The 25,176-nt window shown below is 43.1% G+C and overlaps 1 protein-coding gene across 1 annotated transcript in view; it reads right to left on the reverse strand.

Moving 5' to 3' along the window:
- foxo3b (forkhead box O3b) overlaps window positions 1-21,063 on the reverse strand; it is a 43,806-nt gene extending 22,743 nt beyond the window's left edge. Inside the window, exons 1-2 of the mRNA XM_026194144.2 lie at window positions 20,719-21,063; window positions 19,656-20,376 (exon numbers count right to left, since the gene is read on the reverse strand). Coding sequence (XP_026049929.2) covers window positions 19,656-20,213 — 558 coding nt within the window. The 5' untranslated portion in view covers window positions 20,214-20,376; window positions 20,719-21,063. The remainder of the gene's footprint in view (window positions 1-19,655; window positions 20,377-20,718) is intronic.
- Window positions 21,064-25,176: the final 4,113 nt, after the last annotated feature.

Consider the following 25,176-nt stretch of genomic DNA (forward strand, 5'->3'; position numbering starts at 1 on the left):
GAATTTTTAACAATGTAACAACTGCATAAGACATGAGACTGGAGTGTATTCACTGAAGGTCACAAAGATGTTACTGTATGCATTTCTAGTTGCATTTGTGTGTGACCAGTCTGCATTACCAGACACTGAGTAAGCCTGTCTTATATGTGTATTTGTCTGTGTGTGTGTGTGTGTGTGTGTGTGTGTGTGTGTGTGTGTGTGTGTGTGTGTGTGTGCATTTGCATCTTTTGTTGTTTTTTTTAGCTTAGTTTACACAGCGTGCCCTGGAGTAAAAAGCCCGCCGCCGTCTGGTGCGCTATTTCTCACTAAGTGGGTCAGTTGCTGGGTAAGTTGGGGGTAAAGTTCAGGTTAAAGTCAGCCTATGTATCTGTGCGTGTGCATGAAGTCGGGGCAGGGATGAGCCTCCGAGGTTGGGGCAGGGTGAGGAGATACGAAAGAAGAAAAAAATGAGAGCACCAAGATTTAAAAGAGGAAATAAGAGACGTCCAGACAGACAAGAATGTGCTTTACTTCGTGTGGGCAGGGCTGCATCTAAAATGCAAAGATATGGGGGAGTAATAATAAAAGAAAACGCAGACTTGTGTGAAAGGGTGAGATATGCAGATCGGGAGAGACAGACAGACATCGGAGGGGGTGGGCAGGGGCTGCAGAGAACACAAACTGCTGCAGGGTGCTTTTAATGTGAAGTAGGAGGGAGTAGTAAAGTGAAGTGTACAAGACTTTATTTTGTCTGCTTTTCACAGTCTGCTTGTCTGGGTTAGTCTACTATGGGCAACGCCTAGGGAGCACCACTTATGAGGGGGGGGGGGTGCTTGACTGTGTGTGTGTGGGAGCACTTAGGGGTAGAGTAAACACTGTAGAAGAATTTGGGTTAGCGTGAATTATTCACTGGTTCAGCTGAGTACAGAAGTGCCAGGCAGACTTCTCCTTGGGCGGCGCGCTCAACTTTAAAAGCTGTTATCGGATGTGAGGGGTAGCTGCTGGAAGATTGCTGCACAAATGAATGGGTTCGCTTTGTGCACAGTGTCACAACCCAGACGATTAGATAACCAAACAATCCTGTTTCTAAGTCATTTGTGGTCTGCGAACTCAGGATGTCCTGTGATCAGCCTCCATGTGAAGAAGCAGTTGGGCAAAGCACGCACTTTGAAATAGTGTACCACCAATTCACAGCTGCAATCTCCCTTCTTTCATCATATTTATTTGTGACACTCTTCGCTCTCCTCCATCTCTTCCAACATTCAAACGGAGAGAGAAGAAACCACACTGTGGAGCTATATTTGCCAGCAGGTGCCTGTTTGTGTGTCTGTGTGTATTTGACTGCCTAACATGCTAACACACACTATTGCACTCACAGATGCAACAGGGCACCCCATGTTAATTCTCCCCCCAACCCCCACTCTCCCGCCTACGCTCTCCTATGCTCTGCTGCCTCCTTCCTTCACCTCGCTTCCTCTTTTACCTCCCTGTTTTATTCCCCCTTTCCTTGCTCGCCTCAAGTCTGGGTTTGAAAGTTGGAACGTGGCCAATTAACACAAGAGCCGGTTCACCAAACCCAGGCGGTGGAGGAGGGGAACACAGAGAGAGAAAAAGGCTCACATCACTACACACTGACCTACATACACTTCCACCCAGCTGATTGAATCCTACGTTGAAGCCCGCGGCCAATCACGAGTGGGGGTGGAGTGCCAGCCAGCCAATGGCATTGGCCACTCTTCGCAGAGCTCATGCACTGTCTCTATACAGTTTTCAGTAATCATACAGAGGCAGGGAAAATGAACAAGACGGAGGAAGAAAGGGTGACAGATGCGAGGCACTGAAAATGAGCAAAAGAAAGAGACAGAAGGGGGTGAGAGTGTGGCTGATACTGAGAGGCAAACGTGGCTCAAACGGGCAAAAATTTCACACTTGCTCTCAGCCTCAGTGTCCCATGGTGCAGCAGCCACTGACAGATGAAGTGTAATACTGGCTAATGCTTGTCCTCGCTCCATTCCCGGTCCAAGGCCCAGCCTAACCTTTTCAGAGCCACACCTCTTAATCTCAAATAGTCCCCAAACATGCCAATGAGTTACGTAAAAATATGAAAAATTCCAGAATTTTTTGCTGAATTTTGCCAAACGATTACTCTCCTTGCATGAACATCGGTGAAAACCCTTCGATAAACACTAAAAGTCCTGAATTCCACACCTTCTGTCGGTTTGTGGTTTTGCTGTCACACCAGTGCAACCAGCAGTTACGCACCTCATGATTACATTATCTACTAAACCTCATAATCCCATGATGACCATGAAAGCTGAATTAGATCACTTGTCTGAGTGATTAATCTCTTAAAAAAAAAACAAAAAAAAACCTGCACATCGACAACGACTCTTTGCCAATACGGAAAGACAAATGAGATCCGACTCAGTGTAGATGAATTACAAAAAGAAAAAACGAGCAGCCTGAAGTCTGACGTGCTGATAAACCTTAGCAATGTGTGCATGTCACTTCCACAGACATACACTTGTGATAGCATGATGCCATCGCGGAGAGGGTTAGGGCATCTCTGGCAGTGATCAACATGGAAAGTTCAATCTGCAGCCAATTGACTCTAAAACAAAAACTTACATAACTGTTAAGGCTTTGTTTACATGGAAAAGAGATAGGACAAAATAGAAATCCACTATTCTATTCTAGTCTATTCTATTCTACTCTGTCGCCGTTTTGCTGTGGTGGCAAAAATAAAGGAAGAAGAGGAAAAAAGGGTGTCACAATCACAACAAAAAAACGCATAGAAGAGCAAACTGAAGGAAAAAGAGGGGGCAGTGGGGAGGCGCAGAGAGACATCATGAGGCACACTAACCCATATTTGAAGAGATTGAGGCGCATATAGCACCATACAACAGAGCCAACACTCTGAAAATGGATTACGAGCCTCCCGTTTTGTTTTTTCTTTCCACGCTGGGTGGTGGAGCCTGCCAGCAGAGATGGCCCTTCATGAATAATGCAAACATTGACTCATGTGGTCATATGAAAATGGATTCCTTGCCAATATTGACCAGTCGAAAAAAAAAAAGGAGAGAGCGAGAGACAGAGAAGCACTCAACTCGCTAAGCTCTCTCCAGAGTGAGGGGGGTCCGAGATAATTAAACTGTACTGTCAAAGTGAAGAGGGGTGGAGGGTTGGTGTGACCCTCCAGTCTGAACGCTGCACCGTGGCAGAGCACTCTCGTGGTGAGAGGAGGGTGTGGAGCCATTTGGAGGCATATCGCGGCATTCGGGGTGGACTGCTCACAGCGTCCGAAGCTTGTCCGCTTCACTTTTTGTGCTTTTTAAAAATCTGTGCAAATTAAGTGTTTTATTTCTGATGTGACACTTTTTCTTGTGCCTGCCTCATCTGGAGTTGGCTTTTTTCCTTCATTTTCTATAATATCATTTGACAACCAATGAAGAGCAAAAGGGATGGAATATTGCTCTCACTGCAAGTTCTACTGCAGCTGTTATTATTGAAGGCTCTGCCTTCCCTGCAAAGAACACAACTTGAGATTAAAGAATCACTGATGCTTTAATTCTGAAAGGATGGGAACCCTGATTTTCACATGCAAAATGCTGTCCTACACTTCTTAACACCTAGTGAAGTGGGAACTACCACAAAAGGTGGTTTTAGAGTGCTTCGGCAGGTGTTTTTTTATGTGTGTGGACAGATTTCGTCAAGTCAAAACCACAATCACATCAAAAGTGATCAGGTTAGACTCACGAAACTTTACAGATTTGTAGTAGAGATCAAAACTAAGGCCGAGTTTAAATATTGGTTTGGTTATTTTGGAATATTTTCTTTAACTCCTCATATGAGGTAGTTTTGTGTATCCCTTAATTTGCCTTGGTTACAGTTGCCTATAGTGTGTAAAGTATCTTAAATACATAACAGGGTCGGACTGCACACTCGCTCCAGCCAAATCATGACTTCCAATACTGTACGTACCCATCTCCCCGTCACCTCCATCAACATGTTGAGGGATTGACAGAAGAGGAGGAGAAAAGCAGAAGGCGAGGGGCCCACTTTCTTTTTCTCAGCTCTTGCCCTCTTTTTTTAAAAAAAAGGGTGACCTGAAGGCTTCTTCCAGAAAGGAAAGCATGTGTGCGGGGAAAGTGAAGATTTCTCTGGGGGAAAATGTACAACAACTGCTGAGGCCAGGGCTTTCCCCGGTATTAGCTTAGGCTTCCCTGCACACACATGCTGATATAGACATATATATTCATAGCGAGAACAGAGCCTTCCCTATATCAGGGCTCCTACACATTCAAAGGCTGGGAGCAGAATATGGAAATAAGAAATGTGCACTTCAGAGTGTCTCCTTGAGTTGGTCCTATTTGAAGTATATATAAGGATTTATTCTGTATTTCTACCAGTGCATGCTTTCCTCCTAAGTATCCATGTGTGTTTTGTGTCTATCCTTGCCACGGAGCCATTTTGAGACCCTCCAGGTATTGAGGTCAGTGTCTCTGGATATCAGTTACTCTCCTCAGCAGCACCAAGGGAACTGAGTGATTGATGGGCAGATGGCTAGCTGGTTTGGATGAAGGTCACTCTGGGAACAGAGTGATGATATACAAGCAAAAGGTAATCACAGATACCCATAATGCCTAAAATCATACTGCCACACAGAGTGAGGATGAAGGAAGAGATGAGGGAGAGAGTAACAGAGAGGGAGGCTCTGTGTCTGGGTAAAGCGGTATCCGATGTGCCTTGGGGTTTTGGGGCGATTTCATGCCCCCATAAGCAATGAGAAGCAGAAACACAGACAGACACACACACACACACATGCGCTTCTGAGGATTCTCTCTGCCCAGCTATCCACTTTGGATGAAAAAAGCATGGCACATGGTGAGAATTGGAGAGGTTGAGCAGAACTAAGATATGCCAAAAGAGTAATTCAATTGGATTTTAATTTCTCCAGCACCAAATGACAACAGCAGTTGCCTCAAGGTGCTTTATACTGAAAGGTAAAGACCCTACAATAACACAGAGAAAACCCCAACAATCAAACAACCTCCTTTGAGCAAGCACTTGGTGACAGTGGGAAGGAAAAACTCCCTTAATATGCTACGCCATATGCTAACAGATGTAACAAAGTGCTCTAACAATGCATTAATCATTCTATTTTCAGTGTTATCAGTTTCAGAATGAAGTTTCGGTGTATATTTCTTAGAAAGCAGTCAAGTCTTTTTGAGCTTTGAGCACAGAAACGAATACCCTGATTCTCTTACAATCAATCATGAGCATGTATAATTTTTACATTACATTTGCAAATCTTTCATAGCAATGGCCACTAAATCAGATATGTGCAGACCAAAGTTACCTTGCATTCCTGCATTTTAGGAGCAGAATGCCTTGCAAAAACAGATTTACAAAGAGTGCTCTGTTTGCATATAAGCAAGGTTAAGGACGAACGCAGTCTATGTGACCATAAATCAAACAGGGCTTCACTAACTGTCATACATAGGTCATATATGTGCAGAAAGTAGAGAACTACATTATCATTGGGTCATAAGCTAAACCACGCTCTTATAGAGCATGGTGACAAAAAGATGCAGTGTCGTTCAGTGCTCTGTTCAGGAATATTTGCACAGTAGTAGTTGTGAGTTTTTCATCTCTTATTCTTCATCTCTTATCCTCAATGTACCATCTATGTTTCAGGCCTCTGCAACAAATTCAACACTTACATGTTAAATTTCAGCAAAGCTAAATATGAGGGAGAAACTGGAGGAGCATTGCTCGTTTCAAAGTAGGTTTTGTAGGTGAGCAGTTCAACGGCAGAGTTTCACTGAGAGTTACTGGTCCCATCAGTTTGACCTTTCTCTTTATCAGGTAAAGATAGATCCACCCCCGTTTAATATAGCATCTAATAAACACTAATGCAAGATTTTTACCTTCAACCTTAAAAGGGCTGAATTCATTTGCAACACTTCGGGAAGCGCTTCAACTTTGAGATCGTGTTCCTTAATTAAAAGTTATTCAGCTGAAGGTCAAGTCACTTTTTGCTTTGTCAGCAAGCTGTTTCGTGCTTATCAGATCTACCCATATCTTATGTGTCTGTGTTCTGTTCTGCTGAACCTTATCAAGCTCCTAACCTCCCCCCATTCTCTCTTGTAAAACCCAGGTGTGCAAACAGAGAGGTTTACCTAGGTCTCATAAATGATAACAGATAAGAGGAGGGAAGAAATAATAAGGAAGGAGCCAAGCTCCACAGTGACCTTGTAATCTCCCTTCCTTTTAACGTGGATCTTTTCTTCTTACTCAAGGTAATTTATTGATTTATCCTCTAATCAGCAAATATATGATTAAACTGATTTGGTTGCTGTCACTATAAAGACTTGCGTTATATATGGCATCTACTTTGCAATTCTGTAAATATGGATGGCCAGATCAGTCCCATTACAGGTACAGATACTCATTGGGGAAACAGTGTTAAATTATTGAGCTGTACTTCTCTTTGAAAAGCAAAGAACCTCAAGCAGAGAAATACAATTATGAAATAATTCTTCGATTGAAGTGTTTTAGTGAATGACATCATGAAATGCCAGATAGATTGGATGTGATATAATCACCAGTTGCTAAGGAAAAATGTAATCCAAACTTGTTGGCAATGATTCCTGGACATTTCTGGCTCTCACTGGATGAAATCAGTTGCTGCACGTTGCTAGTGATCACATGCCTGCAAAACCTCACTATGTAAGGCAACATCAGGATGTTCATTTATTCCTAACTGTGAAGAAAGTGATTTTGAGCAGAAAGTATAACTTGTTATGTACTTGTACCTAAAATTGTTAATCCTTAAACAATACAATAAAAAGAGTGAAGCTTTTCTGTTATCCCCTCCTATCATTAAACCACAATAAACCTCAAATTATTACAAACTCACAAACAGAAATTGTTGGCAAGCAAAATGGGAAACGTCTCCACACTGCTGACGCTTTGTATTAGCTCCCTAAATGCTATAATGGCAATCGTCCTAGCAAAACATAATGTCATGAATCGCTGTGCGGCAGGCAGGAGTTGGACCCAAAATGCAGGACTCACAGACTCGGGGAGGTGAACTCAAAACACAGCTTTATTTGCTGGTAGAACAAACATACAAACTAGACTAAACTGGGAAACCATAAACTAAGAACTCACAGGGAGACACAGGGAGATCCACACACAGCATGAGGGACGACGTCACGCCGAACAGAGGGAGACGCAGACAGAAATACACAGAGGGTTAACGAGGAAAGTGGGAACACACGGGGAACACAGGTGACACTGATAATCATAACGAGACAGGGCGGGGTGAACTGAACATGACATGTACGGGCGTGAGAGTCACAAAGTAAACAGGAAGTGCACAGAGGTTCAGACAGGAGGAGAGAGAGCACGGGGAAAACACAGACATAACGGGCTGTGGAAACATGAAACAACCACAAAGGGAGACGAGGGCTCATAAATACACAGGGCACACAGGGGGGGGAGAGAGAGCACGGGGAGAACTTGGACATAATGGGCAGGGGAAGCATGGAATAAAACATAAGGAGAGACGAGGGCTCACAGATACACAGAGGGGCACACAGGGGGTAAAAGCCATGAAGGGAAAACACTTAGGGAACAACACAACAGGGCAACTCAGAAAACATGGCCTAAATAAGGAACAAAATACAAACATACAAGAAAACTAAGAACACTGGGCCAACATGGCCCAGGACCATGACACATAAGGGTCTGCTGGTGAAGTGCCGCTTACATATGATGCAGTAAATGGAGAACAGCACCAGACTGGATTTAATAAATGACACAGACCCCCAATCCAGTTATCTCAGTTAGTAGCGAATCAATAGCATGCAAGTAAGATTGTCATTAAGGCCCCAAGCTAGCATTAGCATGCTAATACATACCAATAGCAAGTGGTTTAGCAGGTACAATGGTTACCTCATTAACATACACAAATTTGTTAATTAGCACTAAACACAAAATGAAGTCTAAAGTAACGGGAATGTCATTATTGTTGAAGAGACATGTTAAGACTCATAATGACCCTAGCGAAAAGCTAGGGAACCACTGAAGCGATTAGCTTGAAACCCATGATGTTCACACACACACACACACACACACACACACACACACACACACACACACACACACACACACACACACACACACACACACACCAATAAAGGAGCAGAGAATGAGATATTAGACAGGAAAACTGAAAACCAAAGTGTGAGGTATGAAGCACATATGACCAAACCAACAAATGAGAGGTGGTGAGTGGCTTCAGTGGCTTACAGATTCAGTTTTGCACCGCTTGTGCACCGCCCCAAAGCAGATGGATTCCAGTTAGTAAAGAGTGCCTCGAAGAAAAATGTCTAATTGAAATTCTATCCCTTGTGTGTTTCTCTCTGCCCTCGCAGTTAGCCTCTCATGCAACCAGGGAAGGGGGGGGGGGGGGGGGGGGGGGTCAGACATCTGATACTAGTGAAAAACATAAATGACACAAGACAAACAAACGTGTTTGTGTAAAATGTTTAAACATGTCCAGATGCATAAATGTAAAGAACTGAATACAAAGAGACACACACTCTTTGATGTAACCTCAGCTGCTGCCATCAGCCTTGTCTTTCTGTGTCAGTGGCTGAAGCAGGCTCAACAATGGCTCGCTTTCATCCCACAGTAACATATCCACACACACATACGCACAACCTCTGAAGTGCTGGGCCATTGTTGTGACTTCATGACAAAGATTGAGACCCTGGGGCCCACTGGAGCCCGAACTGCCAACCACTCGCATCTTAGTTGGTACATATAGCGCACACACACAATAAGGGGCCATATTTTGTGTGGGGAAATTGCTCTAGGGACATTATGGGAACTATTATTGTATCCCTAGAAAGAACTGAAAACATCATTCCCTAATTTTAATGATGCATAGAGGATGTGGAACATTGGAGCCCAGCATGTGTACAGCAAGACATCCCAGGCTGTGTAATTCATACCAGAAACTGAGACGCTTTGCATGTGTGACTTCAACCTATAGAGTTACACAGAGACAAAAGAATGCTGTGTGTCTGCACAGAAAGCCTGTGGGTTGAACAGGTGGCTGGCAGGATGGCTGCTTGATGCCACTCTCAGGCTTTGTTTATCAAATCTGGGTTATCAAGTCTCTGTGGTTGGAAAGCCTCCACAGCATGTGAAACTGCACCCTGGCCGGACCAAATGTCAGCACACTTTCTCACTATGAGAACTGTTTTCATTACTGTTTGATGCTGTAGTCACACTGAGTAAAACAGTCGCTGGAGACTGCGGCACAAACAAAATTATTACGATGATGTGATGTGATGACCTCTGAAATCGCTGTGGACAAAGTCTGCGTCCTCTCGCAGTCAGCTGCCATCTTCACAGCGACATCGGTGCCTCAAGATGGCGATAAAACAGCAAGAAGGCAGAGTCAGTCTGCTATCGCTTTGCAGAGGACAAGTTGGCAATCAAATGCAACCTGTGATACGTCTCGTCTTGGGACCCTTGCTTTTATGTAGGAATATAACCGGAATACAACCAGTCGTCAATTAGTTGACCAGTTGGTCACCGCAACTACTTGCAATGAGTGTACAACAGCAAATATCCAATGCAGTAACCGGGCAATCCCTTTACTAGCTGCTCAGAGGTTGATGTTTTTACTCTGGTGTGACTGAGACATAATATACGGATTCTTTAGGTGGAAATAGTTAAATTTAGTGGTTATGCTGAGCTTTCACTGGAATAAATTACTTTTTTATTTAAATAACATTATTAGTGATTTTTTTTAACATCAGACAGGATGTTTTATCATAATTCAAAAAAGCAAAAACGCTAAAATTGTACAGACGTACTCCAAAATGTTACAAATTTACTTCAAGCAACCAACCATCTCATAGCTAATCCATAACAGGTTGCTTTACACTGACATAAACCGTTAGTGATTTCTACTCTAAATACAAGTTGAACAGGTTATTAGACAACAAAGAGATTTGCTGGATGTGTCAAATCGGAATTCAGTTACTTCGTGGGCACTAGCGCTGAATATTGTTAGTGTACTTTGATCAGTTCAGAGTCTTCCGAGTGGAAAGTACCTGAACTATTTTCTTCTATGGTTATGACAGACACTGAGCTAATATATCACACCACTGAGAGCTAGTCATAATCACTTTGTCTTATTCTGTGACTCACACTTTTGCAAACATGTGATACATGCTCGTAGACACCTAGATACACACACAAACAAATACACACAGGTGGGGCACCTGAATGTAGCTTGATTGTGGCTTCCAAAACACTTAATCTAAGGTAATCCAGGTTTAATCTGCTGTTATCACTCTTACTGACACAGAGGGGTATGAGTTGTGGCTTCTTTCTTCTCTCTTTCTTTCTTCTTCTTCTTCTTCTCGCTCCTCTGCCACAGAAAGCTTTATTGTACTCAATTAAATGTTAATCAGGAACAGTAGCTCATCCTGTCCTTTACAGACTTGATGATGCCAGATAGGTGGAGCGGTGTGATTGAAAGAGACAAGCTCAGAAGAAAACTAATTAAAGTTTAAAAGCCACATTGGAGAGCCACGTTCAGAAATGATAACTTCAAACACGCCTCAGGCAGATATCTGTTGAGAGAGCGCGGGTGCGGGTAGCCTTACCTGCTAGACACACATTGCTGTTTATAGTACCCCTCCCCACATACACATCTAAAAATACATAAAAAGTCAACACATAAGCCACTGTGTGTTTATTAGTAGATGTTGGTGTGCAGGATGGTGAAGGGAGTCGATTATAGAGGAGGAGGAGGCGACGAGAGAGAAGGGGCCCTCTTTAGCAATGTGGTTATCAGAGAAACTGAAATGTAACGCCACAGCGGGAGGTACATGCATGCTGACTCTGCATGTGTGTGTGTGCGTGTGTGTAAGCAATGTGTTCACTAGGTCACCTTGTTATCAGCTGTCACCCAAACTGCGAGTCTTACCCCCCACCTGAAAGACAAGTTGTCGGGTGCTATGGAGACAGATAAATAAACCCCACCCCTTGCCCTGTTGGTATGCAGGCCTTTAAGCATGCACGCACGCAAATGAACGCACGCGCACGCCTACAGCAGCTGGGCTGATAGCAGCCCTTTGGATAGTCATTAGCTATATTCTTGACTGCCCAGCAAGACTTCCTTTGCTCCACTGTTCATTTCCTGTTTTCTAGAAACAAAATATTTCCTTTCTTGTATTCAAGCCCATTGTTTTGCATGCTGTGTTCATATATAAATCAACTGGATTACAACTGATTGAGGAGGAAGTCATATTTTGATGCACATCACTTCAAGACATTTGGAAAATAATTTTATTCACCAAAACTGATGATACATGTAAGCAGTAAATACACAGGTTGGGCCAGCTGCTAATGAGCTTATTTAGAAAGAGCAAACTGGGCTAAAGGGGATGTATAATTGCTGTTTTCCTCCGTGTCTTATTTCTTTTTACAGAGCCAGACAGACGGTGTGTCTCAGAGCGGCATGTGCATTTTCCAGACTAGCGTTTCTGGATTCTATCTTGAACCTTCCTGCTCAGACTCTGACCTAGAAAAGTGCTTTGGTTAACCTTTCCCTCGGGAGGTTGAAGGCAAGGGTCAATTACAGAACAGTAGGGCTGGAGCAGGAAGACAAGTAATGACATGCTTTCAAACTTACTGTACGAGATTTAACTGAGGCCGTTCAGGTAAAAACTAATGTTTAACCACCAGATAAACCACTGCAGAGTCAGGTTTTGTTCCTAGATGTTAAAATACCTGCATATGTGGACATTTTTGATTTCTTTTTCTTGGAACTTTCTTTATTTAGCAGCTGGCGATGACTCTTGCAACTTCAGCTGTGCACTTTGCTGCAGTTATCTGGCTGAAACACCAGTTTTGTGCACTAACAGTTGGAAAAAGATCAGTGTAATCTGATGTCGTATAAACTGCTGAGCAAATGTTTTGCAGCATGAGGGTTCCGCGATAGCAGCGTCACAAATGTGATTCAACAGGCTCTGGAAAGAACCTGCAACACGATAGCTGCAGTTTTATAAAGCGACGAAGAACTTAAAATAATCCTCTGGGAAAATTCCACCTGTGATTGTTAGCACGCCGGCTGTGGGAAATAACTGTGTTATAACTGTAACACAGCCAGTAATAATCAACAACACTAACGAAAAATGAGGCCTCTTAAAAGCGTTTGAGGGAACAGCTAAAAATGAGGATAAATGTGCTCATATGCAATCTTAACAAAAGCTAGATAAGATAAATTGATACCATTCTGTTGCCTGTAGAGTAAATATGCAGTTGAACCAGGGGCCCATTAGTTGAGCTAAGCATAAACACCAGCATCAGTGGGAAAACAGCTGTCCTTGCTCTGTCCAATGGGAACAGAACCCACTCACCACCTTGTCTGAAGTCCATTAATTAAATATATGTTTGTGTAATCCTGTTCAAAAGCTGAGGAAACACCCAATTTTTTGTTGTGTTGAGATATAGTGGAGGTCTGGACACAGATACTGACAGAGACTCTCAGCACGTTGACGTTAATGGGCTTGGACACACGGACTGTATATAAAAGATGGACATAGCAGCCATGACATCACCTCTTGGACCGTTTTTCAGACTGGCTGCAAGCAAGGATGGATCTGACTGAGAGGACGGGGGATGCTTCACACATATACAACAGCAAACTCTCAATCACAACCGAGTTCTGCTCCAAATCACAACTTTTTTCTCATCCTTTTAGGGTCTAACTGGGACTATAGTTTAAAGGTCTGCACACAAAAGGCTAGGCAAATATAGTGCCAGTCAAAAGATGTTGGGGTGATGGTAGTCAACATATCACCCACCCCTAGAGTAATTTTATACCAATGTGTGGTGCCCTTGGTGTGATGCCAAACAGCATTGTACCTGCAATGTCCGCTAGTCGTGCACCTCTTAATATTTGTAACCTGGATTTTTGAACTGCTGCTGCCACAGCTGGCTTGAAGACTCAGGTGTCGGTTTTTACCCCTGTTTTATTGATATATATCAGTACAGAAGTTTCAAAAAACCTTTGAGTATAAATGGATGTGGCTGTGTGATCGCATTACATCTGGCACGTGAAGCAACCAAACCGGCAGGTACACTGGAGCCTTAATCCCTTACTGCATGAGGTAAAATGCTGAGTCAAACCAAGCCCTCATCTTGAACCTGCAATTCGTGTGTAGGACACATGTGTTTGTATTTTAGATGTTATCAATAACTGGGCATGTGCAGGCATGTGTCTGTTTAACACATGCAAAACACATAACACACACACTATGACCGGTCTGCTTCCAAAATCCAAGCCTTGTCAAAACACAGCTGGGCTCCACTGAGGTTTTAGGACTATTCATTCGTATTATAAAACCTTGAGTGTCTCAAAAACAGAGTTGCGTTACAATAATGGCCACCAAAAAAATAAATAAAAAATACTCCCTTGATATTGCCTTGACTCCTTCTTGTCTTTTTTCCTTAATGAGAGGAGAGGACCGAGATTTATCTCCATTCATTAGAGCCCACAACAGATCTCAAGAGTTGCGCTTCAGAGGAGCAGCGGCAAGCTACAGGGGAATGGCTTGTTTTTGCTCACCACGGTGTTTTACATCCAGACAAATGAGGGAGCTGGCAGGAAAATAATGAGGGATGGAGTGAGAGTGAGAAAAGGAGAGCGGACTAAAGAAGAGGAGTTCAAGCAATGAAGGAGAGACTGAAATGGTGAGAGAGGGTTCGCCTTTAGCCAAGAACAGGCCCTTAAAAATTAATATGGTGATCTGAATTCATCCCAAGTGCACTGAATAATTGAGAAGTGTCTTTGAGGAGAACAGATCGTTCTGAGGGTGACATGGGTGGTGAGGATCCAGAAAATTAAGAGAAAAAGAGAGAAAGAAATCAGAAAGTGTGCTTTTTTATTGTCCAGCCTCCTTAATGTTCACACAAAGCTCTCCGGGGACTTCAAAATGTGCTTCTTTCTGTGTGTTTCATAGGCCTAATTATGACAGAAAATCTGAAGAAGAATACAGGTTTTAATGCAGAGTCAGATGGATAGACAGATAAGGTAATGAAAAAGAAAGAAAAGCAGATGCTGGCACTTGTTGACGTACAAGCGGCCAAAAGTATTTGGACACCTTTGTTATCTTACATCTGTGAGTTTTTAATTATTGTTTCCTTGTTCCACTGAAAGGGGAATCCGAATGCTTCGGCACACAAATGAATACAAGACTATAATAGCGCATAACCTTGCAACATAGTTTGGGAAACACCCTTTCCTGCCAAACCACGTCTTTAAATCTGCAAGTGCAGATATTTTTGCGAGTACAGTGTCAGAAAACATCTGCATTTGGAACAGCTGAAAATGACAAATACAGAGTGAGTAAACCAAAATATAAAAGTTGTACAGCTAAGCAATGCCCTCAGGCTCACTACACTCTCTCTGTAAGCCAATGGGGGCTCCTATTTTGCATTGTTTTCTTGAGGTAGCTGATTATGGCCTCTTTAAAATAACACGTTTGGAAACTGACTTTACACTGACTCCAAGCCAGGTGTCATCACCCATCCCCTCCCACCATCTCACCCATGAGCTTATATGGATTGATTTCCCAGTTGGTCTTGCAGCATAATTTCTCCCTATGACTTATGCAGAAATTGCATATGGATATGATTTTGATTTGTCTGCATACTTTTGTCCCTTTAGAATGATTTTCAGATGCACATCTAGATGGGAAAAAGCTGCTTGGGCCTTTTAAAGAAGATGTTCCCATAGATTGGAATGGAACTGGATTGGAAATGGAACTGGAACAGAACCTGGGGGTTTCCTGCACACCGAGGTTGACTGGAAGACGCTATTCACACTTGAGGGGGGAGCCTGAAGCTGGTGTGTTCCTACAACCCATTGTCCCTTTCGTCTTACGCCCTTCCTTGGGGAATCACAGCCAGAGGGCAGTTGTAATACCCCAATTTAGAGCAAAGCTTGTTAATTTACCCCCTCCTCTCGTCCCCTCCTCTTACTGTCTCCCCCCCCCCCCCCCCTTTTTTTTTTTTTGCTTCACTTCCTTCACATTGGTAATTTCCCAGCTCCATCTGAGAGGACTTCAGATTGTGCTCCACATACATACAGACACATACACACACCACCCATTTCTCCTGTCTAATCTTTTTTGGTATTCTCCTTCAGGATTATGAGAGTTTCTTTAATATCCCGTCATCAACCTCAAAGAGTGCTTAAAGCTGAGGTAGGCCACATGTTTTTCCTCTGGCTGGACAAAAGAAATCCTTAATAATACAGCTGTAATTTAAGTGGTCTGGGAGGGAACTAGACTCGTTTGCCTCCCTTGGACTCTGGTTTTAGGCTTTAGAAAATCCAGCCCTATTACGAGAGACTGGTCAATCACGTCTTTTCAGAACAGATCAGGTGAGTAGTCATATAAAAGGTGAAATAAAAATAACAATTTTACTATGGCATGCAGGGTTTCAGCTCATATCAAGAACTATTTTCACTATTTTCTGGTGTTTTATTTGATTTGCTGTTTCTAGAATTCGATCTGCACTCAAGCTGGGCTCCTATCACCCAAATAAATCTCATCCAACACTGGAATAATGAGCAAGGAATGAAAAGTGAAGAAAGCTGTATTTTCCCCCTACTTCCCTTTTTCTCCACCTTGTCCCGCTGTAATAGAAACAATAAATAATTTCGGCTCCAAAGAATCAACTGTTTCGGAGTGCCTGGATAATCAAACACAGGTTTTTGTAACTCTCTTTTCCGCACAAAATCAGATGGTCTAATATGTAACGGTTAGGTCCGGAGCCTGTTTCTATCCCTGCGTGTGTGACTGTTGCAGTTGTTCTGTAGATGAACCTGTTTTCTTTTCTCTTTGTAGAGTGAGAATCAGATAAGGTGCCTTTAACTCATGTGGTTGTGACTCAGTGTTCTGCGGTTTCAGCTGAACGTGAAGTCTCTCCAAGTATCCATCAATTATCCAAGGACTTTAATATTTGTTTAAAGTGTGTTGCAACCATAAGGATCTTAAAGACTAACATAATTTAATCAATAAAATTAATTTCAGATCCCTGTATTAATTTACAACTCCTGAACTGTTTCGATAAGCCCGAACATGACCAGACAAATGCACTAGATATGTCTCAGCATGTCTGTGTGGAAATGTCTGGTCTAACCCTATTTAAAAAAAACACACACAGACAAGAGCTTAAGCAATCAGCTTTATATCAGATGGTGATAACCGTACTTTATGTGCAGTGTAGCTGTTACAACCTCTTAACCTTAATTACCAATGTGACATAACTAGGGCTTGGCCTGTGACGGGCAGCCATTGGGAACAGGGAGCCTATTACAACGAGGTTAAGTAACACTGGAGCACAAAGTTCACTGCAGCTCAGAATACTTGCGTGTACTTGCACAGAAATACACACAGGTGCACCTAATCTTTCGTTTATGCAAACAACACGCACACACACACAAACCCAGTGTTATGCATGTGCATGCATGTGTGCTATTTTGAGATTCACTCCCCCGCCATACCAAAGCTTTTTAACACACATTTGAGCAACTCTGAACCAAACCACCCCCACCACCACCATGACAGAAACCTTGCTGAGAAACTGCAAAATATACTGGTTCAGTCCAAAAAGTTAGGTGTATTTGGTCTAGCACACTCAGGAAAAATGCTCATTGGATTCTGCTTCTGAGGGCAAAAAGACTAGTATAGAATTTTTGATAAGAATAAAGAAAAGATAAAGTTTTTCTTTTAACTTAGGATATGAACACTTGTTTTCAGTGTCTAAGAACAAGTTAATGACAAATGGTACATGTTTCAGGAAAAGAACATCCAGTTTCCGTACCCGATTAAAGACAATCTAAGGTAATAAAAGCGTTATTGTTGGCTATCTGCTTTTACTGAGGCTGATGGTTAACTGAGAAAGACATGGAGCACAATGTTGTAGGTGGGAACCTGGAGAGAGACCTCAGGAGGATTACTAGGATTTGCTCAGCAAATCTCCTCAACAAAGGTGCCCTGGGTGCATGAAACTGTAGGTGTTCAAACCTCTGTGTGGAGGTGAAACCTAAGAGCAAAGGAAAGGGACTCTGAGGTCCCCATGCAGAGGCAGTCCTCTGAAAACTGGGCTCTGCAGGCTGTCTTTAGTTTCATGGGCTTTTCACTAAAGCCTTAGTACAGCTTGGGACATGCTCAGGCCTTAATGCTGAGAAGCCTGCTCATTATTTCAGAGCTGTAGAAGTGTCATCCTTTAAAAATCCAGTGTTATTGAATCACAGATTATTTCAACACAGATTTCAATAAAGATTTGGTGAATCCCTGCAACATGTTTAACTTTTTTTTCTCCAGTTTGAGACGTTTTGTATAACACTTTGAATAACTAGATTCCTCTATGAAGGAAAATGATCCCAGCTGTGGATGTACACCTAATGAACTTGTGGCTTTGATAAACATCACCACCCTGCAGATGGTATTTTACATCCCTAAACGCCACTGGAAGTAAAGCCCAAGATCAGCTGGAATGAATAGCCTGTATTTGTGTAGCACTTTCCTAGTCCCTAAGGACCCCAAAGCGCTTTACACATTCAGTCATCCACCCATTCTCACACACTGGTGATGGCAGCTACATTGTAGCCACAGCCACCCTGGGGCGCACTGACAGAGGCGAGGCTGCCGAACACTGGCGCCACCGGGCCCTCTGACCACCACCAGTAGGCAACGGGTGAAGTGTCTCGCCCAAGGACACAACGACCGAGACTGTCCAAGCCGGGGCTCGAACCGGCAACCTTCCGATTACAAAACTCTCTGTTCTTGAAGTCTGGAAACCTGCAAGCACAAACCACTTCATCTAATTTACTACCACCGCTCCAGCACCAAAACACATTAAATGGAAAGTTTTCCTCAGCATCACACATGTAAACAAACCAGCACGCACAAGAATATGTTTCTGGTTAGTCAGTTGGCAAGTATCCTGAAGATTCCTGATCCAGACTTCTAATTTCTGTGTTTACCTTTGCTCAGGCTAAAAACAAATCCAATCTGATTCACAAAAGATGTTTTTTGGAAACCTCAAGGCACTCTTCCTAATGGCCTCAATAAACGTTGCTCACTGCTCATTTCCTAGAATCTCAAAGGATGTGATGGGTAGCATGACGCCGAGAGACACACTGGCCACTTGAATGAAATATGCCTGGTTAAAATAAACTGCACTACTCTGTATCACAGATCTGTGATAGAAAAAGACGTCAAAACTCTGTTACAGCTAAAAGCAGCTAGAGTCTGCCTGTCTTATTCAACAAAAAGAAGAAAGAAGAAGGCATAGGCTGTGAGCCCCGGCCAAGATTTACTGACAGGACATGTGTAACACTAAACCTCTGACAGCTTGGCCCTCATGCCCGAAATTCCAGGAGTAACAGCCCTGCATGGTGACGGTGAACTCGGCCTTGATGAGGCTACACCCCGAACCATATCACATAAGAAAACTTGAGAAGGCCTGACAAAATATGGGCCCCCAAAGGACCGATCCTTCAGCTTATGGTGGGTGTTAATCTCTGCCCTTTGACCTTTTGTACTTCCCTCCAACGCCCTCTCTTTTTTCACAGTCCCCATATGCCTTTTCAGTCACCAGATCGATGCATAACAGCTCGCCCAAACTCAGGGCAGATCTTATGTAATTCCCCCATGGTAGGATCAGCAACCTTGGCAGTTGCCTACCTGACCCAGGAGACGGGCAGATCCCTGCCAAGGTTTACATAACAAATAGCAAACAGGGCAATGCCTCTGTGGTTACAATAACATAATGGAAATGTGTCTCATATATATATATATTTTATCCAAGTGACTATCAAAGTGTCATTCTAGTATCGCAACCACAGAAAGACTGAATGGTTTCACTGAACCAACCACAGTGAGGTTTCATTGCAGAGGTTAGTCATAAAAGGAAGGCCTCGGGATTCAAATGTTTCCACTGAGCACTAGTGTTAAATTGTTATGTTTACATTCAGCTCCTTGGCCAACCGGATTAGCTGCTGTTCAGTAACCGTCTTATATAACTGCATCATTCTTTGAAAGTCTTATGTAGCACCGCTTTACTCAAAATATGCCACTGTGTTTCCAGACAAACTGGTTCAAGTGTTCGTTTGCTCCATTTCCAGCCATCAAAGAAATATCACGGATCAGGAACTTGGAATTTTTCCAAGTCTTATAATGTTTTTTTGGAATAAGCTCCTCCTGTCACATTTTGTTACATTTAGAAGATAATTATGTAAAGGATTTACCAATCCTCATGCTGATTAAAGAGATTCGTGATCTTAAATGGCCTTAAAAAAAACCTGTGTTTTCTTACTGCTCTGTAATTTTTTCCATTAGCATGATAATGAGAGGTGTAATGAGTGCCAGACTTCCCAAATAAATAGAAGCTGAAAGGGGGGGGGGGGGGGGGAATCTACAGTCTTGGCATAATTGAGTGCATGTGAGTGTCTGTTTGTGAGTGTACGTCAGTGGGTTTGCAAGCCACATGCTTTTTGTTTTTGTTTTGATGGAGGAAGGGGGGGGGGGGGGGGCTGGTGGGCTGGATGGTGGGAAGACTCTTACCTTCCATCCTGCGGAGCTGTTGCTGTCGCCTTTGTCTTTGAAGTAAGGGATGGATCTCACCATCCACTCATAAATCTGGGACAGTGTCAGTCTCTTTTCTGGCGAGCTCTCAATGGCTTTGGTTATCAGGTCGGCGTAGGAGAGATTCCCCCAGGCGTTACGGCGAGATGATGTTTTCCTTGGGGTCTGCACGGCAGACAAGCTGCTGGGGTTCAGAGCGCCAGGGGTGGCCGTCGGGGAGTGTGTGGAGAGCGGGGAGCCACTGCTCTCCTGGCCGGGTGAGGAGAGCGCTCCATCGGCAATGGGACTGTTGCTACTCTGATCTTCTGCCGCCGCGCCAGAGCCATTGACACTGATGGCAGCCGCGGTGGCACTGTCCTCTTCGTCATCCTCTTCCTCGGGTATAATATCTGTGTCATTGCTCTCCGGCTTCACCGCGCTCGAGTCCGGTCGCGGCAGAGGCCAGGTGCAAGACCTTGGCCGCTTTTGGGGCTCAAAGTCCGGGTCTATAGCCACTTCCAGGTCCTTGAGTGTGTCGGGGAGCGGAGCCTCAGCCATTCTCTCCGGCTCCAATCACAATCTCGCCCCCGCTGCCAGATAATAAAGTTAAAGGACAAGAAATGGAGAGCTGTCAAAGTCGCATCCCATGAATGCGCGCTCCCGTCCTTTGTTGCTAATTCTATAGCAGGTAAGTCCCGAGAAAAACTTCAGTTATTCACGCCTGGGAAGGACAGGAAGAAAAACAAGAATCAAACCCAAAGCACTTGGTTATAGAAAAGCAAAAAAGCATAAACGACAACAACAACAAAAAAAAAGCCGAGTCTACAAAACACAGTGCTAAATGTGTCAGTGAAGCCACACTAGTACTATTTAAACATGGCACCCCGTGATCTTCACTACATTTATAATAAAATACTACTTCACTAATACTACTTCACTAACAGAAGCTCTACGTATAATCCCCTCCTGCTGCAAGAATCTGGAGAGCACCGGCGGAGGAGAAAGTGCTAAAGCTTCCTTTCTCTGGGGCATAAATCTGTTACGAACACTTTAAATTAAATACCTTGCACGGCCGGTCACTTGATAGCACAAAAAACCCTCAAATACAGAAAAGACTAAATCCCGGATTGTCCACAGCCACTTCCAGTTGCCATCTTGACTCTTTTCTCTTTCACTCCTCAAGTGCGCACAGCGATGTAAATGCAGACAGGACGCATGCAGGGCAAGTCGGTGTCGATGTGGAATAAGACTGCCACCTCACTCCGGGTTACTACTGTATCTCGATCTGCCCTCCACACACTGAGATACATACACACGCGCATGCATAGGCTCACACACGCGCATGCATAGGCTCACACACACTCTTTACACACACGCGCGCACGCAAGTCGATTAAAGACCAGCCCTCTGGATCCTGCGCATGGGATCGCCTTTTAAAGTGACACTACAGTTACATCGGACAGCTGTATCTCTGCGCGCAGAGGAGGCTGGAACTAAAGATTGCTGCACGGCTGGGACACGTCCTGACATGTCAGTGAAGTGCAAAGAAATTAAAGGACACAGGAGGAGAAGGAAGAGGGAGAAACACTGAAGCCCTTAACATGTTTACTTCAGAAAGGATTTCACTGTTATTGGAAAGCTAACATATTGTTTCAGGAAATGGAATTTGTGCCACAACAGGTGCAGGTATATATATATATTTTTTAAAACGCAACAAGTTTAATGTCAGTTGCTTCATAAAACCTTATAAATTGTTACATTTATCAAGTTTTATATATGATGCAATATTAAAATTATTCGTTTTTTCGCCAAAACATATCTAAAACATTTATATTAAAGTGATATTTAAAAACATACTGATTTACATCCATCTTTAAAGTTAACTTCCTATTCAGTACTCAAAGTTCAGTGGCCGATTGTGCCTTTAATCAGTCAATCACGCCCAGACCACTCCCACTTTTGTAGTCCAGAATTACGTCATCCCTTCTAGAGATGAGGAGAGTAATCCTAGATGGTTCTCGGTCCAGTAAGTGATGCTCTGGGCCTCCATCCCCTCCTCCCCGCTGCTTCTCCTCCACCTTGACTGCTTCAAAAGAGCCTCGTCCACGTCTTTGTTTCACCGAGCGCGCGTGTTCGCCTTTCTGTGCAGGAATGCGCGTTCATGAAAGACTGAAGCAAAAATATCACTGAAGCATTACAGTATGGATTCATTACTTTATCTTTTCAAGCATTTGATCCAATAACACGTTACAATTTATGTGCTGCTTTCTTTTGTTGATTTATCGCGTTTAATTTCTATGGCGTCATTGTCACATTTAAGGGTGAGGATATTGCTTCCACTACCAGTCAGATCATGCAAATAAACAATGTATTATCCATTTGCTGGCCTTTGAGTAAATCTCATCACAGTGCACAAGCATTAAGTATCAGTTGGTTGTTATTATTAACACTATTGTTTTACTGTGCTCAATGACACACATTTTCCCAGGTGGCCTGGTAGCCTACAGCTCACACGCTCATCCACAGCAGCAGGCTAGAGTGTGTACTGTACAGAATTACACACACACACACACGCATTGTGGGATGGTTTTTGTTCTCTTCATGTCAAAGAGAATACCTGATGCAGCAGTTTGGCGCCTGCCGAGAACTACAGAGTTAAATGCTCAGTGGATGTTCAGCGGGAGGTCAGGATGTCTGAGTTTACACACACACACACACACACACAAAAGCCCTGTGTACTTTCACCAACATGATCACACTTTTATCTTTCAGCTGCTTTATATCAGGCTGAATCTTCAAGATATCCGAAGGGAGTTAGTGTTTGGTTACTCGGGGAGAATTTTAAGAATGATTTTGTTTGGGTTTAATATTTTTGCAGCAGTAAATCATTAACTACACTACGTTTGATGGTTTCCCCCGCTCTAACTACTATAAATCTGATGCACCGATTGTTATTTTTAAAATTATTTCAAGAACTTTGAGACATTTTTACACTGAATCTGCTCTTATAAACCTTAAAATTGGCTTTATTTGTATAACTTATTTTGCTTTGTAGTCTTTTATTTCTTCCATAGCTGTAGCAGTTATTTCTTGAGCACATTTATAGCATCTATTTAGCCAAAAAAGCCTCAACCTTTAGATCAGTGGTGTCAAACATAAGGCCCAGGGGCCAGAATTGGGCCAGCTGGACGGCTTTGGAAAGTGAAAACAAGGGTGCAGATTTTGGTCTTTTAATTATACACATATACATATACATACATACATATATATACACACACACATATATATATATATACATACATACATATACTGACTTGTGTTTGCTCTGTCATCTGGTCAGCAATATTGACATGCACATTTAAAATAATGTGCCTATATTTTCTTTTATTCTATGTAATATTTTATAAGTGGAAGGTATGCACTCTACTTCCTTTCTAGGTCAGTTTGTTGTGCTCCAAGATAAGTCAGCTTCACCCTACATGCCCCTTCTGAAGCTTGTAAATCCAGGATTGTCAACACACACAAATTAAAAAGCATCTGAATTTTAACTCCTCTTCTTTCGTCCAGGTGAAATCACAACATTATCAGGACAGTTTTAGGCAGCAGCCTGATAAGCAAATGGATGATATGACGGTGGATAGGAGTCAAAAGGTGAACTGTTTTAGTCTTCCCTATGTCAGCATGGGGTATCTAGAATCCAGGCAGGCTGAGACGACAAACATCCCTCTAAGCCAGCGTAAATCATCCAATTAAGACAATCACAAAGCAAGGGCGGCCTTCTCTGTTTATGTCAGATGTTTACCCCAAATGGCATAATGGTCTGATTGGATTAGGGGCCTCCCCGTGGGTGGAGATCGTTTTAAAAAAAACAAATCCCAAACTTTAATTGAAAGTTGTATGGTGGGTGGACTTGCATCCTTTACTACCCACTCAAGCACATTTTAATGATTGCACACATGATGTGTGTACACGCACCCACATCGTGTGTATGTGTGTGTAGGTGTGTGCGCTTAAATCTAATGAGATTATACATTTACCTCAGTGTTTTTGTAAGCTACTTGTTCCATGATACTGGCTGGATGGACACTTCGTATAAACAAACTATGTTACATAACGGTCTTGGTTTAGATAATGTAGTCTGTAGTCAGAGTGGGTTTGTCTGTGATGGAGCGGTGCACTGTGATGACCTTATCCTTAAATGTTAAGCCCTCTGCCGCCTCCTACAGGCTCAAATGAGGGAAGTGCAAACGAATATGGATAACACAGTTAAAGTTCAAACTGACTTTGAATTTACACGAAAATATAGATGATATACAAGAAACATATTTATATTTTAATAACCACAAATTAGATATGCGCAAACTTACTGATCAAGTTGTTAGGTACACCTGCTCAGCTCCTTGTTACTGCAAATATATAATCAGCCAATCACATGGCATCAACCCAAAACAATTAGGCATTGTCAAGATGATCTGGTGCTCGAATTGTGGATCAGAATCAGGAAAAAAGGTGATTTAAGTTAGTTTGAAAGTGCCATGGTTGTTGGTGCCAGATGATGAGCCAGTCGGAGTATTTCAGAAATAACTGAACAACTGAGATTTTTCCACGCAACCATCTCTAGGTTTCCACCAATAAAAAAAAAAAAATTCAGCGAGTGGCAGTTTTTCCAGCGTAAATGCGCTGTTGATGCTACAGGTCAGAAGCGAAGGGCCAGACTGCTTAAATGACTGCTTGTTACAACTAAAGTATGCAGAGGAGCATCTCTGACTGTACAGCACGTCAAACCTTGAAGCAGATGGGTTACAGCAGCAGAATTCCACACTGGGTGCCTCTCCAGTCAGCCAAAAAAAAAAAGGAAAATGGGGCTTCAATTCACCCGAGTTCACTAGGTGTTGGACAACATGACACTGGAAAACTGTCGTCTGGTCTAATGGGTCTTGATATCCAACATTTGGGTGGTAGGAATTAAGTATAAACAACATAGTCAAACGAGCTTGCAAAGAAAAGCGTCTGGACTTCTTTAAGTTGCTTGAAGACGTTTCACCTCTCATCCGAGAAGCTTCTTCAGTTCTAAGGTCAAATGGTGGGGAGCCAAACAGCCACTTCACAAGCGTATGGCACAACATAGAAGAGCCACCTCCACAGGGCAAGACTCAGCAGTCCATCTGCATCTTAAGGATAAAGGACACTCTTTCGAGGATGCCAATGTTCAAATTTTGGACAGAGAGGACAGATGGTTTGAAAGAGGAGTGAAAGAAGCCATCTATGTCCACTGTGAGCGACCATCTTTGAACAGAGGCGGTGGTTTACGACACCAACTGTCTGCCATCTATAATCCAGTTTTGAGTTCCCGCCCCAGACACCTTAACGCCCACTCACATCCTGGGCCATCTGACCTCAGGAATTCGCATGATAAGGTGGGGCCAGGTTTCATAATGAGCTCACCCGAAACCCTGGCTGATTGGGACCCACACCCTTTTTCACACCTTGGCTCAGGCGATTAGAGGATCATCAGGGGGTC

The sequence above is a fragment of the Astatotilapia calliptera genome, chromosome 15 (assembly GCF_964374335.1).
Source record: "Astatotilapia calliptera chromosome 15, fAstCal68.1, whole genome shotgun sequence".
NCBI lineage: Eukaryota > Metazoa > Chordata > Actinopteri > Cichliformes > Cichlidae > Astatotilapia > Astatotilapia calliptera.